The 16,996-nt window shown below is 39.0% G+C and overlaps 1 protein-coding gene across 1 annotated transcript in view; it reads right to left on the bottom strand.

The window, feature by feature from the left end:
- The window catches only part of Neurl4 (neuralized E3 ubiquitin protein ligase 4), a 54,981-nt gene extending 41,207 nt beyond the window's left edge, over positions 1-13,774 (bottom strand). Inside the window, exon 1 of the mRNA XM_070089655.1 lies at positions 13,561-13,774. Within this exon, the coding sequence (XP_069945756.1) occupies positions 13,561-13,725 (165 nt within the window). The 5' untranslated portion in view covers positions 13,726-13,774. The remainder of the gene's footprint in view (positions 1-13,560) is intronic.
- Positions 13,775-16,996: the final 3,222 nt, after the last annotated feature.

Genomic DNA, 16,996 nt, shown 5'->3' with positions numbered 1-16,996 from the left:
CATGGGCATGCTATCAATAGCTTTTTTAGTCAGAGGATGTTATGGTTATGTCAGAAATTATGGAGATGTCAGGAGAGTTTTGAGCTCCACCCATGAAAAACTTATTTGAACTGCCAATCTTCAGAGTGATTAATGCCTTACTGAATAAAATTATATTGTGACTTAAGTATTTCACTCATTTCATTGTTGTCATCAGTATAAGATCCATCTCCCTCAAGCAGAGGCCTGATTAGGATATGTATTTTTTACTGTGGATTCTGAATGAGAAAAATGTATTTTGAATTTCTTTCAATTTCATTTATGGATTTTTGCTCCCTCCGTCTCTCCTGGACTCTGATGCATTCAGCTTGAGCTCAGAGTTTTCCATTTCTCTAACAAGTGCTATTTTGTGTTCTACTAAAAGCTTGCAGCCTAGAAGTTCTGCAATTCTGTCTTTCCCTGAAGGGGAAGTGTCTCTCTGACTCTCACCTGCTGTTCTTGTTTTCTTAACAATTTTACTGTTGCAACCCCTGAAAGTAAAGGTACCAACAGTGTCGTAATTAAAAAAAAATTTTCTGATCCTCTGAAATAATAGAAAATCTTTTTCTGAAGCTTTTTTATTATTATTATTAACAAGGCAGGGTGGCCCGAAAAAGAAAAACTTTCCTCATTCACTCCATCACTGTCTTGCCAGAGGTGCACTTACACTACAATTATACAACTGCAACATTAAGACCCTTCCTTCAGAGTGCAGACACTACTTCCCATCTCCAGGACTCAAGTCCAGCATGCCGGTTTCCCTGAATCCCTTCATGAATGTTACTTTGCTCACACTCCAACAGCACGTCAAGTCCTCAAAACAATTTGTCTCCATTCGCTCCTATCTAACATGCTCACACATGCTTGCTAGAAGTCCAAGCCCCTCGTACACAAAACCTCCTCTACCCCCTCCCTCCAACCTTTCCTAGGCCAACCCCTACCCTGCCTTCCCTCCACTATCAAATCAATTTAAGATTTTACTTATAAATCACCTCATCTCCCAAAATTAACCAAATAACCACTATGTATATTTTATCACCTACCAGCAACTCAAAAAATTCCAAATACAGTGGAACCTCAGTTTTTGTCATTAATTTATTCCAGAAAGTCTGACGAAAACCAAATTTGATGAAAACTGAAGCAATATTTCCCACGAGAAATAATGTAAATCCAATTAATCTGTTCCATACCCTCAAAAGTATTAACAAAAAATACGTTTTATAGAGAATAACTATAGTTTTACCTACAGAAAACAATGAGAAATAAATATAAAGGACTAATGAAATGGATAAATGAACATTTAATATCACTTTTACCTTTACTGAAGACTCTTGTTGGCATATGGAAGACGCGAGGAGGGGAGAGGGAGGAGAGGTTATTGGTTGGAAGGGGAATCCCCCTCCATAAGGACTTCAGGTATCAAGTTCCTATCTAGGGTTACTTCCCTGGATAGGGACTTTGCCCCTGTCACACAAAAAATCTGTCCAGAGAGGTCTGTTTCTGGTGTCTCTAAGATTTGCCTAAAATGGGACAAGGCATTGTCATTGAACACGTTGCAGACACGACTTGCAGAGTGATATTTCTCCACAAAACTTTGTAACTCACTCCACTTTGCACACATGTCCTTAATCACTGAAGGCACATTCTCCCCTCTCTCTTACTTCCCCTCTAAAGCAATTTCCTCAGCTGTGATCCGTTGCTGTTCCAGTTGAAGGTGTTGCAGCTCTTCAGTGGTTAGTTCTTCCCTGTGGTCGTCCACGAACTCTTTCACATCCTGGCCACTCACATCCAATCCCATGAACTTCCCCTAACCCACAACAGATTCCACAATAGACATTGGGTTGTCAGGATCAGCCTCAAATCCTTCAAAATCCTTCTCTTGGACACATTCTGGTCACAATTAAATTCTATTGTGTTTCTTGCCTTCTTTGTCAACGGGCTGGCACTTGGAACTTTCTTTGACCCCATGGTGGCTTATTTAGCAGCCACACTCAATAAACAAGCACAAAAAACAATAAATTATTATGAAATGTTTCAGATGAACACGCAGGGTAATGCTCACTTGGCGAAAAACAAAGTCTGACTGACTCAGAACACACGGAATGCTTTGTGTTGGAGTGGGCAGGCGGACACATTCGGTATGGTGGACCGATGAAAACTGTGGTGATGAACAAAAACTGGGACAAAATTCTGACAAAAAGTCGTCGAAAACCGAATTCGATGAAAACCAGGGAAAACAAAAACCAAGGTTCCACTGTAATATACAACTGCTCAATTAATTGAGCATTATTTCAAACTTAAAATTGTTTCAATCTCATTACAACCTATCCTCACTTAACGATGGAGTTCAGGTCCTAAGACAACGTCGGTAAATGAATTCATTGCTAAGTGAGAACCATACTACGTATAATGGTAGCGAGTTTCTGTCAACCATCTTTGATATTGTTTCAATGTCACCTTTGCACCATTTACATTTATGGTATATTTTTAAATGTTTGTACAGCAGTGTACTGTATATTGTAATAAATAGAATAGAGAAAATCAGTTCTAATATACTGTACAATGCTAGTCACGGCATTATGCCGCCCCTCCCCCACACACGTACCAAACACAAACATACCATGAAAGATTATAACATATATATTTGCACACTTACTGAGGTTTTAATACTTGGTGCTGCATCATGTACGCTTAATCACGTCCCTTAACCATGTAGAAAGACTCACACAAACTCTTGAGGGTTTGGGGAGGTATATTATTCCATGCCTCGTGTACAGCAGCCTCCAGTAAACTTCGTTGCAATACTGAGCAGAGGTTCTCAATAGGATTCAGGTCGAGGGAATTGCCTGGTCAGTCATTAAAGAACTTCACTTCACAGTCTTTAAGCCAATGAACTACAGATTTGGAGGTATGACACAGTGCACCGTCCTCCATAAAACTGTAGCCCCACACTTGTCAAACGCCTCGGGTAAATTGTCACACAATAACTCCAGGTAAATATATTGGTTCATATACTGGTTTTTGGGAAGCACAATGAGTTCACCAACACTATGAGTGCTGAAACACCCCCAAACCATGAGCAAGTCTGGGTGTTTGGTGGTCCCAAAGGTGTAGCATGGGTCTAACAGGTCACTACCTCTGGGCCGGTACAAATGTCCCCCACAGTTACAGGTGATGGTGAAAGTTGCTTTATCACTCCAAAGTACTTCAGGCCACTGTTGAGGATTCCTGTGAAGATATCTCTTTGCATAATCCAGCCTACGTTTCTTCTGTGGCTTGGAGAGGATTGGTTTCTTAACCTGGCGGTGACTACTGTAGCCCAGTTCTGACATATGTCTGTTAAGGAATACCATAAATCTGACCCAGGTGCTGCATGTGTAAACCTATTTTCTATTTTTTGCTCGAATTCTATAGGAATTGTATTTATGTGAGATACATTTGTAAGGCAGGCAGAGGTAATGAAAAAAACTATCTACATTCTCACTCTACTTTTGTTTAGTAGATTGTTGAACATGGATTCACACTGGTCTTGAAGATTTTTGCTCATTTCTTTTTAATCATCAATATATGAACCTTCTGATTAATGGATATTTCTATGGATGATTCTCAACATAAATTTTACATATGTGTAGAAAGAGTTAAGGTTTTTCTGCAATTTCCTGGAAAGTTTTTGTTTCCTCTGTGCTTCCTCTGTCTGGTACGAATGTTGAAGTTTCTGCTCTATATTGGTGTTCTCTCTGTTTAGATTTTTCCTTCACTGTGCAAATAATAAATCAAACTATGTAGTAATTCTTGTAGGTAGACTAAGTTTTGCCTAGAATGCTGTGCATTTCATGGGCTTCTAATTATTGTAGAATTTGTAATACAGCCTCTCCTCACTTAACGATGGAGTTCCGTTCCTAAGCCCACGTTCATAAACAAATTCGTCGCTAAGTGAGGAGCATACTATAATAATAGTGCACTTTTGTCAATCATCTTTGATACTGTTTTAATGTCACTTTTGCACCATTTATAACATTTCTGATATATTTATAAATGTTTAGATAGTAGTGTACTGTAATAAACAAAATTGTTTATGCATACTGGTCAGTGAGCCTGTCATAAGTCGGAGTCGTCGATAAATGAGTACGTCGCTAAGTGAGGAGAGGCATACATACAGTGATGAAAAAATCAGAATCTTAATCTATTCTTGCTTTTAAACAATTAATAACCCTTTCTCATTTTCAATATATTCCTCTACATTCTCCTTCTGCATTTGATCTTCTAGACTTTCTTAGAGGTCTGAGGTTCATACAGTGGACCCTCAGTTATCGGCTGTTCCGCTTATCAGCCAACTCACTTATCGGCCAGTTTCTCGGCTTCCAGTTATCAGCCGTTATTTTGCTTATCGGTCGTATGGGACACGTCAACCCACCACCATCAGCCACTTGCGCGAAACTCTGCCTTTGTCTCTGGGCAAGTGAGGATGCTTCTGCTCATTTATCCAAACATTTTGCTATAATCCATTGTTTTTCATGGTTATTGATTAAGTGCAACTGCAAAATAAATAACCATGGCCCCAAAGAAAGTTCCTTTGATAAAGAAAGTGAGAAACACGATGGAATTTAACCCTTTGACTGTTTACGTCGTATATATACGTCTTACGCGCCACTGTTTCTGATGAATTAATACGCGAAAATTCTAGCGGCTTCAAATCAAGCGGGAGAAAGCTGGTAGGCCCACATGTGAAAGAATGGGTCTGTGTGGTCAGTGTGCACCACATAAAAAAAATCCTGCAGCACGCAGTGCATAATGAGAAAAAAAAAACTGACCATTTTTTTGGATTAAAACGCCGACTTTGAGGTGTATTTTCGTATAGTATTTATCGTTGTACATGTATTCTCATTTTCATGGTCTCGAGTGATAAAATGGAAAACATTACAGAAATAGAGATGATTTTGATTACTTTCACGATGAAAACGACCTTGAAATTGAGCTCAAAGTAGCGGAAATGTTTGATTTTTACCAATGTTCAGGAGTAAGCAAATCACACCACATGTCCAATACACATCAACTGGGGAGTCTAATATTCTTTCACTAGTACACTTATATTATTTATACCATTTTTACAATAATGCAGTATTTTGCATACCAGTAAATTTTGTATTTTTTGTACGAGTAAAAAATCAAAATAGAAAGCAATAGTAATATAAGAGGGGCCTAGAGACATGACTAATGAACAGAGGATATGTTATTTTAGTGCCAAGAATGTCTACATTTTTATTCTGGACCCTATTTTGAAATTGGCATCTTTTTTAATTTGTGTGAAATTGGCCAAATTGCTAATTTCTGACCACTTTATTGTGTAGTTCAAATTGGTAAATGGGCGGTTTCTTGTACTCAACTTATAGATAAAATGGAGTTCTAAAGAAATAGCTATGAGTTTGGTCAACTGGAACAACGGAATTGGCTAAAAACATGGCTCAAAGTCGGCGAAATCACCGATACGTATATGTCGCCGAGACCGCTAACTTCGCGGGAGCATAATTCCGTGAGTGTTCGACCAAATTTCATACTTTTGGTGGCATTACCATTGGGAAAAGATTCTCTATCATTTCATAAGAAAAAATATATTTTTTTTTTTCAAAAAATTTATTGACATAGAATGACAGTTTCAGAAAGGGGCCTGCGACAGTCAAAGGGTTAAGAAAGAAGTTGTTGAAAAGTATGAGAGTGGTGTTCGATTGCTAGAACTTGCCAGGATGTATGGGAAAAACAAATAATCACTTCTATCCTGGCAAAGAAAGTAGAAATCAAGGAAGCTAATGTTGTGAAAGGAGTAAATGTGCTAACCAAACAAAGGTCACCAATAATGGAAGATGTGGAGAAGTTGTTATTGTTGTCGATCCCCAAAAAACAATTAGTGGGAGATAGTGTTGTGGAGTCGATTATTTGTGAGAAGGCAAGGCAGTTGCATGCGGATCTTGAAAAGAAAATGCCTGGAACAAGTGCTACTGTTAGTGAATTTAGGACAGCAAAGGCTGGTTTGAGAGATTTAAGAAGCGTAGTGGCATATACAGTGTGGGAAGGCATGGGGAGGCTGTAAGTTCTGACAAATATGCGGCTGAAAAATTTGTGCAGGAATTCAAGGGGTACGTAGAGGCACAAGGATTCCTCCCCCAACAAGTGTTCAATTGTGACGAAACAGGTCTCTTTTGGAAGAAAATGCCAAAGAGGACCTACATTACACAGGAGGAAAAGGCACTGCCAGGACACAAGCCTATGAAAGACAGGCTTACTCTTTTGTTCTGTGGTAATGCTAGTGGGGATTTCCAAGTGAAGCCTTTACTGGTGTATCACTCAGAAAATCCCAGTGTGTTCAAGAAAAACAATGTCGTCAAGAATAAATTGCATGTGATGTGGAAAGCTAAAGCTAATCATAAGGCATGGGTCACAAGGCACATTTTCAATGAGTGGGTCAATGATGTGTTTGGCCCAGTGTGAAAAAATACCTCCTGGAATGTAAACTGCCACTCATGTGCCTCCAGGTAATGGACAGTGCTCCTGCTCATCCTCCAGACTTGGAAGACCAATTATTTAGGGACTTCCATTTTATAACAGTGAAGGTCTTGCCTCCTAACACCACTCCTCTCATCCAGCCCATGAACCAGCAGGTCATTTCTAACTTCAAAAAACTCAACACCAAAGCAGTTTCAAAAGTGCTTTGAAGTGACCTTGGACACTGACTTGACCCTGAGAGTTCTGGAGGAATCACTTCAATATCCTCCATTGTATAAGCCTTATAGGTAAGGCTTGGCAGGGAGTGACTTCCACGACTTTGAACTGTGCTTGGGGCTGACCCTGAGGATAGGCCTGTTGTGGAAGATACTGTGTCTTTGGGAAGTCCATAGGGTTGGAGATTAGTAGCGAGGATGTGGAAGAGTTGGTGGAGGACCACAGTGAAGAACTAACCACTGAAGAGCTGCAAGAGCTTCATCTGGAACAGCAACAGACCACAATTGAGGAACCTGCTTCAGAGGAGGAGGAAGAGGAAGTGAAGGAGGTGCCTGCTTCAGAGATTAAGGAGATTTGTGCAATGTGGAGTAGGGTGCAAGCCTTTGTGGAGAAATATCACCCTGACCAAGCTGAAACAATCCATATCTGCAACATGTTCAGTGACAAAACCTTGTCCCACTTCAAGGAAATCTTAAAAAGATGCCAGAAACAGACTTTTCTGGACAGATTTTTTGTGCGACACGGGTCCAGTGATTCTCAAGCGGATTCTAGTGGCATAAAAGACAAAGAAGGGAAGTAACCCTAGATAGGGCTTTGTTACCTGAAGTCCTTATGGAGGGGGACTCCCCTTCCAAACAATAAGTCCTCCCTCTCTCCTCCTCCCTATCTTCCATAAGCCAACAAGAGTCTTCAATAAAGGTATGTAATAGTGATTTAATTGTTCATGTATTTATTTCATTTAGCTCTCATTGTTTTATGTAAAACTATAATTAATCTTTACAAAAATAATTTTTTGTGAATATTTTTGGGTGTCTGGAATGGATTAATTGTATTTACATTAATTCTTACGAGAAATATTTCAGTTTTAGGCCATTTCGGTTTTAGGATGACTAGGAATGGATTACAGCTGATAACCGAGGGTCCACTGTATTTCATATAGACTTTGTAAGATTCTGCATCCAACTTTTCTGTGCAATGGAGTGGATTTTGGGTGCTTAGGACAGTTTCTCAGAAAATGTCTGATAGTTCATTGTTTATACTGCCCCAGTCAATTCTCTGATTACTGAAGTTAAATTTACTGAATATCCCCTTCTCACTGCCTATTCCTGGAATTCTCTATACCTGAATTTAAGCTTGTCTGCACTTCTCTGAGGTTGTAAATTTAGTATACAGCAGGGCCCCGCTTTACGGCGTTTCACTTTACGGTGTTCCGCTAATACGGTCATTTCAAATTATGACCAAAACTCGCTATACGGCTCCCCCCACCTGACTTTCTAATACGGTCACCGCACCCCACCTTGTTTGTTTACATTCTTCGTAAGCTCAGTAAGCACTAAGTCTCTCCACTTTGTCTGGAAACTCCAAAATTTCAAATGTTTTTAAAAGTTATTTCATATTTTATATATACTCTGATAATTATACTTATGTATACCTGTACTTAAATAAACTTACATACTGTGCTGGCGTGCAGGTACACATTAAAATCAGTAAGAGTGTCTTATGTCTCCAGACGTCATATTAGTAATGATAATAATAATCATCAAGTCTCATTTAAATGTCGTACATTACGTTAAATACACATTTTCATTAATCCATCTATTATATTTTTTCAAAATTATATAATAAACACGATACATAACATAAAAAGATGATAAATACACCCCACAATAGAATAAATAAACATAAATATGAGATGTGGTAGCAGACGACTTGCACAAGTGATGCCATATTAGAAATGCTAATAATAATAATAATAATCACCGAGTCTCATTAAATGTTGTATATTACGTTAAAATACACATTTTCATTAATCCATCCATGATATTTTTTTCAAAATTATATAATAAACACGATACATAACATAAAAAGATGATAAATACACCCTACAATAGAATAAATAAACATAAATATGAGATGTGGTAGCCAGATAACTTGTACAAGTGATGCCAAGAATAACATTTTCTCTAATCTAACATAAGAGAAAATGTGTTACTGGGGGTAACTGTAGAAAATTATTCCTTTCGTATGTATGTAAGTTTATTCAGGTATACACAAATACAGTTACATAGATTATCATACATAACAACATATGTGTAGAGAACCTAGGATAACCCAAAAAAGTCAGTGACTTATTTCCATTGCCTTCACTCAGAGCATCATTTCTTCTCAAAATGATGTTACATGAGAATGGGAGTGTTCTTCTTTATTTATTCTACCGTATCAATGTAGAGACAACCTGTACACAATGTAACTTGTACACAAAACCAGACGTGTACACTTCGTTTATAAAACTTACCTTCGCCTGGTTTGTTTACATAACTCTGCACCTGTCCTCTCTCATGCACTCATTCTTTCTCTCTCTCATTTATTCGTTTTATCTCATTTACTTACTCCTGACCCTACATTAAGACTACAAATATTTTAAGGTAAGTAATGAGTGAACTGTATATACATTTTATCGCTCTGGGATGCTTAAATGTAATAGAATATTATGTGTAGGTGGGTTGGCCTGGTATGGTAGCCCGGCTGACTACCATACATACCACACTTGATTTTTTACAATAAATACTACTCATCTCACCCTATATTTTAAGGTAAGTAATGAGTGAACTGTATATACATTTTATCGCTCTGGGATGCTTAAATATCATAGAATAGTATGTGTGGGTGGGGTGGCCTGCTATGGTAGCCTGGCTGACTACCATACATACCGCACTTGATTTCTTACAATAAATACTACTTGTCTCACCCTAGATTAAGACTATAAATATTTTGAGGTAAGTAATGAGTGCACTATGTGTGTATTGTACTTTTTTATTGTTTTTTGATGCCTGGTTCTATTGCTAACTTAATATATGTTAGTGTAAACTTGTTATCTAATGTTTGTATGCATTTGTAAGTGGAAAAAAAGGGTGTTCCACTTTACGGCGGTTTCCGCTTTACGGCGGTAGCCTGGAACCTAACCAGCCGTATAAGTGGGGCCTTCCTGTACTGTATTTGAGATCATGTCTCTAACTTCTTACTGTTTGTGAAGATCATGTTTAATGTATTTTCGTTTCTACTAAGTATTGTTAGGCACAAGAAAAATTTCAGAACTCCAATAACTCTCTGATATGTATCTGTTGGAACAGTGTGCTTTCAGGCACTATTACTAATACATTTCACATTTGGGAAGATGAAGCCTTTGAAAAGGACAATATTTTTTATCTATTCAATAAATTTCTCAGCCACTGCTAACAGTGGTTCATATACAAGAATAATTACTAAGAATCTTGTTCTGTACTTTTATGCCTAGCAGTACTTCCGCTGCATTATTTGATGAATTCAACAGTTCTGAGCAGTAAACTGTGTACTTCCCAAAGTCCTGCTTCTCCCTGTTATTTATTTACTGTCTCAATCTATGAACAATTTTTCATCATATTTTGTCCAAAATATCCCTTGTATGTGCTTCTATGAATTCTCTAAACAAAGCAATGCTTCAGTGAGAAGCCCACTTCATAGCTATGTTTTTTTGTACATTTTCAAACCCTGAACATTGAAAAAAAAGGAAGGGGGGGGTGAATGGAAGATTTACCATTTTGGATGCTTAGGTTTAATGTGAACTTTATCTGCACCCCTGATAATGTACCATCCTGTATTATATCTTTTGGTGTACACATTTTTGGTCGCCCTAATACTGACTGTAATGTGGGGGGTGTTGTATGACTAGCCCTGGTGTCTGAGGAACTGATATGTTGTGTTCCATTGCCATGTATCTCTGTATCTAATTTTCTTTTAGCATTTTTATATCTTCACTTGGTATCTCTCTCCACTTACTATGCCTTCAGCCTCATGGTATATAGTACTAAATCGTTGTGTTGTTTTCACATGGCACGATGGTCAATTTAGACTAACACTATCTAGTTAGCAATAATGAATTGCCTATGGGTGGAAATATCTGCAATCTATTTTGTTTAAAGTCAGTGTGTGAAGAATATTGTGATCATCCATATCAAAAGCCTTAAGGAGGTCAATAAAAAAAATCCAATACGATATTTGCTTCTTTTAAATGCTTCACAAGCTGCATGAAATATTTTTATGATTGTATCATCATCGAATTTCTTGGTCCTGAATATATTCTGGCAAGGAGTAAACACATTATGTTTAGCTAAATGAATATCTAGCTGCTCATAAATTACTTTACTGAGTATGGTATTTTGACAGCAGTGGTAGATTCAAGGGTGGCCTGCAATTACTACAGCACAGTCAGGTTGATCACTATCTTTATTGATGGTTGCTATCCTGCCTCTTTTGAGATAGTCTGGAAAGATTTGCTCTTTAAGTGATTCTGCAAAAAGTATTGAAACAGCAAGGGATAATACATGCACAGATTTCTTATAGATTATGGTGGATATCCATTCTGTGCTACTGGCTGATTTTTAAGCAAATTTATTAATGGAGCTATATCAGGGGTCATGGTAGGTTTTATATGTTATACTGGGTATGTTGAATATAAATTCCTGTGTGCCATGGGCCATATACCCAGACATATCTAGAATATCATGCTTTAGCTAGGCTTGTGCAAAAATTTTGAAAGAGAAGTTAAATGTGCCTCAAAGTTCAGCTGAGAGGCTCACAACTGATGGACCTAGATTCAATCCTGGGTGAGGCAAGAGATATGGGCATGTCTTCTGTTGGTCACTTCCTAGGGAAGGGCCCAAGAAACTCAATGGAAATAAGCCACATGGCTTGATTTTCTAACGTCATTCTGTTTTACTGGCCCTACAGGGCTAATAATTTGATAAGTTTTCTTCCACTTAATATATATACTTGAACACTGGTATATTCAGGGTGTCAAAGAGAACATTTTTATAAAGTTTGTTGTACAATACTTGCTCCTAGAGCGATCAGATGTTATCATGCATAGATTCCACCATCATTATACACTGTTCAACTTTCAGAAATATGAATACAATGGAGGAAAATAAGGGATTATACTGCATATCAATAGTTAACAGTACATCACATTTAAATTTATGGATGTATTTTTTAGTAGAACAAAAACTAGTACTGTATGTATGGTAAAATTTATAAATGATAAACTTATATTTCAATTTAACTAAAAATACATAGCCATATGATACACTTAGAAAAAACACATACTGTACTGTAATTAGGTACCCTATCATGAAAGTTAGGCTAGGTTATAGCTAAACAGTATATGTACTTAAAACTAGGATTACTTAATCATGTTTGGATATAATTGCCTAAGTAGCAGATCATCTTGATTTATGCCAACAATATCTGCAAGTTAGTACATACAGAAGCATGAATACAGAAGAGAATCTATTCAGCAAATTATGGGAGAGGTTAGTCAGTTTAAAAATCAGCAACAATTACTAATTTAATAAATTCAGTTTTTAAGGGATTTTCATACTTCTTACTAATATTCTGCCATTATGAATATGACAGTCCCTGAATGTTTCAGTGTTTTGACCTACAGGGTTCATATAGAACCTGGAAATAAGCAGCTATCAGGTTCAATCCAAAGAAGGGAGGATAAGTTTGACTTCTTGGATCAAGAGCCCCTCATCAGCATCAAGGAAATGTCCTTGAGATACACAGCATAAACAATCTTTACAAGTTGTATAGGATTCTAACTTAACATTTATCCTAATTATTATGCTAAAATGCACTGAAAATACTGGGTGTTCATGGCATGGTTGATAGCATTCTCAGCTCACAGAGTGACCAGGGATCACTCCCTGGCACAAGCGAAACCATGGGTATGCTGCCTTACACCTACTGCCCCTGTTCACCTAGCAGGAAGTAGGTACTTGGGTATTTGTCCACTATTGTTGGTTGCATCCTGGGGCAGAGGATTAAAAGGACCTCAGTGGAAACAAGAGAGAGACCCTGATGACACACAAACTTCATTCATTATCCTGGGTTCCTAACCCTCTAAGTTAAAAACACACACAAAAATCTTCTTTCACCCACCAACACAAAAGCCACAATTATTTTTACACTTGATGTTAGTACAAACTAACAAGAATAATCCTTCATGCAAATAAATAAAAAAAATGAATTTCATTAAGATATTCTACAAAATAAACTATTTAACATGATGCAGAGGCTGCTATTTTTTTTCTAATGTTTTAAATGATGACTTACATGAAAAAGCTACTATTAATGCAATGCATTTAGAGTAAATTAAGACTAATTTCAAGGCTAATTCAAAAGCAAAATTTAATTTAGCAAATTAGCTACTTCTGTCAGCCTAAGGCTTAGGTTTTAAATACATATTGTCAAAAATAAGAAACAAAGTCATCTAAAAAATATCAACTTTTTTTTTTTTCTCTGCCAAATTTCTCTCACTGCTTAAATTTGCAGCTGTTTCTACAGACTAATGTTTCATATTTCTACAATATTTGTTAAGCAAAAGCATCCTAATATTGACCACCGTGAAGACTGAACTTAGGATAACCAACAACAAACATGATTTATTTCCATTTGGGTTCAGTTTCAGACTGTCTGGCATGTTTAAGTGAAGAATAAGCAAGAAGACAACATTATCCATGAGGATGCTGCTGGACACACACCTCTCACAGCCACATTATTATTATTATTATAATCAAGGGGGAAGCGCTAAACCCGGAGGATTATACAGCGCCTGGGGGGGGATGTGGAAGGCATTCAGGCTTAATTCGGGGAACTGGAGCACAGATCCAATTCCCTAAATCAAGAGCCCCTCACCAACATCAAGGAACCTTCCTTGAGGGCTCACAGCCACAGCAGAATGTATAATGTTGTTGTGAGCAACAGCATCACGTCCAGCCTCTCGCTTACCTTCTTATCGATCGTCACCTCGAACATTTCATTGTCTTTGATGGGCTCGAGGCTGAATATGAGTCCCCTGTTGAACTCCTGTGTAGGGTTGCTGCGTACTGCCGTCTTGTTGCCATTAGAGAGGTGAACACAGCGGCCACAGCGAGGGTGGAACATAGCGGACATGACACAAACAGATGATCCACCACACCTGCCTCTCAAACCCTCCACCTGGCACTGACCTCCACTTATAATAACCCCACTAACCACCTTTAAAACAACAACTACCTACATCACAAAACACAAAAAATAACGATTTTGGCATAAATAAAGTCTTACTTTACATGCAGTTCTATCTTTACTCCGTAAACAGATATGTTTACAGGATCGTGAATATTGCAATCAAAGGATTCGAATGACGGTCAATAATAAGGTAAAATTGATACGGTATATCTTAATTACATATATATTTACTAATCATTTTTGAAAGACGGAATTTTAGCTCAAATTATTTTGTACGAATCACGTAGATTCATATTAGACAACTTACTTGGCCTATGATCAAAACTGCGTAAACCAGCCATTAAAACTGCATTATTATGATAGTTTATTATTGTAAAGGACTAAGTAACACAAGTAATTAACAAGTGCCTAATAACACCGAGGTAAAATAGACTTAAAATATCTTAGTTCTGTAATAAATCTACAAGTCACATCTGTGGGTATTTTTGCTGCCAACTTTCAGGCCACAAACGTGCACATTCAAACGTAACAAAAATTAACTTAACAAAACTGTAAATTTCTTCTCCACCATGAATAAATGTGTTAAATTAATAAATCTAATTTTATAATCTATTCACAGATTATTGTGTCAATGAAATGAAAATGAAAGTGTTTATTTCCTTACACAGCTTACATTGTGTGTTCTACATATTATGAAATATTAATTTTAAAGAAGGACACTACCATGTCTGGGCACTTTAGGCAGACTAATACTAATTCTTGCTGTGTACTGACACAGGTTATGGAGCAGTACATTTTAATTTACATTATTGCATACCCCACCAATTAGATTAATTAGAATTATTATAGTGAGGTAGCACAAAACATATAACAATATTACAATTAGTAAATTTAGTAATGGGAATGGTTTTACCTTGGCATGATACTGTGGCTTGGTGGCTAAAACTCGCTTCACACAGCGAGGGTCTGGATTCGATTCCCAGAGAGGGTAGAAACATTGGGTGTGTTTGTTTACACTGGATGTCTATGTTCACCCATCAATAAAATGGGTACCTGGGTGTTAGTGGACTGGTGTGGGTCGCATCCTGGGACAAAACTGACCTAATTTGCACGAAATGCTCAGCATAACAAGGGACTTTCTATAAAGTAGTATGTCACTGATGTCAGCTAGGACTGTATACCTTGTACATGTACTTGTAGAAATATAGATATTATTGTTATATTATACACTGTTTCTATAAAAGCTCCTATATTGGGAGAGAATTTCTGGCAAACTTACTACTAACTTAACATTTATTAGGCAATAACTATATTATGAATTTTATGTTTACAGTCATTTGGGTGAGTATAAGTGTAAATTATTGGAATTACAAATAACGAGAGTAAGTCTATTTTGTAGCTGCAGCAGCAGTGGTGGTTGTAGTAGCAGCAGTAGTGGTGGTGGTAGTAATAGCAGCAGCAGCAGTGGTGGTTGTAGTAGCAGCAGTAGCAGCAGTAGCAGCAGCAGTGGTGGTGGTAGTAGTAGCAGCAGTGGTGGTGGTAGTAGCAGCAGTAGTAGCAGCAGCAGTGGTGGTTGTAGTAGCAGCAGCAGTGGTGGTGGTAGTGGTGGTGGTAGTAGTAGCAGCAGCAGCAGTGGTGGTTGTAGTAGCAGCAGCAGTGGTGGTGGTAGTAATAGCAGCAGCAGCAGTGGTGGTTGTAGTAGCAGCAGTAGCAGCAGCAGTGGTGGTGGTAGTAGTAGCAGCAGTGGTGGTGGTAGTAGCAGCAGTAGTAGCAGCAGCAGTGGTGGTTGTAGTAGCAGCAGCAGTGGTGGTGGTAGTGGTGGTGGTAGTAGTAGCAGCAGCAGCAGTGGTGGTTGTAGTAGCAGCAGCAGTGGTGGGGGTAGTAATAGCAGCAGCAGCAGTGGTGGTTGTAGTAGCAGCAGTAGCAGCAGCAGTGGTGGTGGTAGTAGTAGCAGTAGTAGCAGCAGTGGTGGTGGTAGTAGCAGCAGTAGTAGCAGCAGCAGTGGTGGTTGTAGTAGCAGCAGCAGTGGTGGTGGTAGTGGTGGTGGTAGTAGTAGCAGCAGCAGCAGCAGTGGTGGTTGTAGTAGCAGCAGTAGTGGTGGTGGTAGTAGTAGCAGCAGCAGCAGTGGTGGTTGTAGTAGCAGCAGCAGCAGTGGTGGTTGTAGTAGCAGCAGTAGTAGCAGCAGTAGTAGCAGCAGTAGTGGTGGTGGTAGTAGTAGCAGCAGCAGCAGTGGTGGTGGTGGTAGTAGCAGCAGTAGTAGCAGCAGCAGTGGTGGTGGTAGTAGTAGTAGTAGTAGCAGTGGTGGTGTTGGTAGTAGTAGTAGTAGTAGCAGTGGTGGTGGTGGTAGTAGTAGCAGCAGCAGCAGTGGTGGTGGTAGTAGTAGCAGCAGCAGCAGTGGTGGTGGTAGTAGTGGTAGTAGCAGCAGCAGTAGTAGTGGTGGTAGTAGCAGCAGCAGTAGTAGTGGTGGTAGTAGCAGCAGTAGTAGTGGTGGTAGTAGCAGCAGCAGTAGTAGTGGTGGTAGTAGCAGCAGCAGTAGTAGTGGTGGTAGTAGCAGCAGTAGTAGCAGCAGTAGTGGTGGTGGTAGTAATAGCAGCAGCAGCAGTGGTGGTGGTGGTAGTAGTAGCAGCAGCAGCAGTGGTGGTGGTAGTAGTAGCAGCAGCAGCAGTGGTGGTAGTAGTAGTAGTAGTAGCAGCAGCAGTGGTGGTAGTAGTAGTAGTAGTAGCAGCAGCAGTGGTGGTAGTAGTAGTAGTAGTAGTAGCAGCAGCAGCAGTGGTGGTAGTAGTAGTAGTAGTAGCAGCAGCAGTGGTGGTGGTGGTAGTAGTAGTAGTAGTAGTAGCAGCAGCAGCAGTGGTGGTTGTAGTAGCAGCAGTAGTAGCAGCAGTAGTGGTGGTGGTAGTAGTAGTAGTAGCAGCAGCAGTGGTGGTAGTAGTAGTAGTAGTAGCAGCAGCAGTGGTGGTAGTAGTAGTAGTAGCAGCAGCAGCAGTGGTGGTAGTAGTAGCAGCAGCAGCAGTGGTGGTAGTAGTAGCAGCAGCAGCAGTGGTGGTGGTAGTAGTAGCAGCAGCAGCAGTGGTGGTGGTAGTAGTAGTAGTAGTAGCAGTGGTGGTGGTAGTAGTAGCAGCAGCAGCAGTGGTGGTGGTAGTAGTAGCAGCAGCAGCAGTGGTGGTGGTAGTAGTAGTAGCAGTGGTGGTAGTGGTAGTAGTAGCAGCAGTGGTAG

Source organism: Cherax quadricarinatus, chromosome 29, assembly GCF_038502225.1.
Source record: "Cherax quadricarinatus isolate ZL_2023a chromosome 29, ASM3850222v1, whole genome shotgun sequence".
NCBI classification, from domain to species: domain Eukaryota; kingdom Metazoa; phylum Arthropoda; class Malacostraca; order Decapoda; family Parastacidae; genus Cherax; species Cherax quadricarinatus.
Note: the sequence above shows the minus strand (reverse complement) of the source record. Positions and strands in the feature narration are given on the sequence as shown.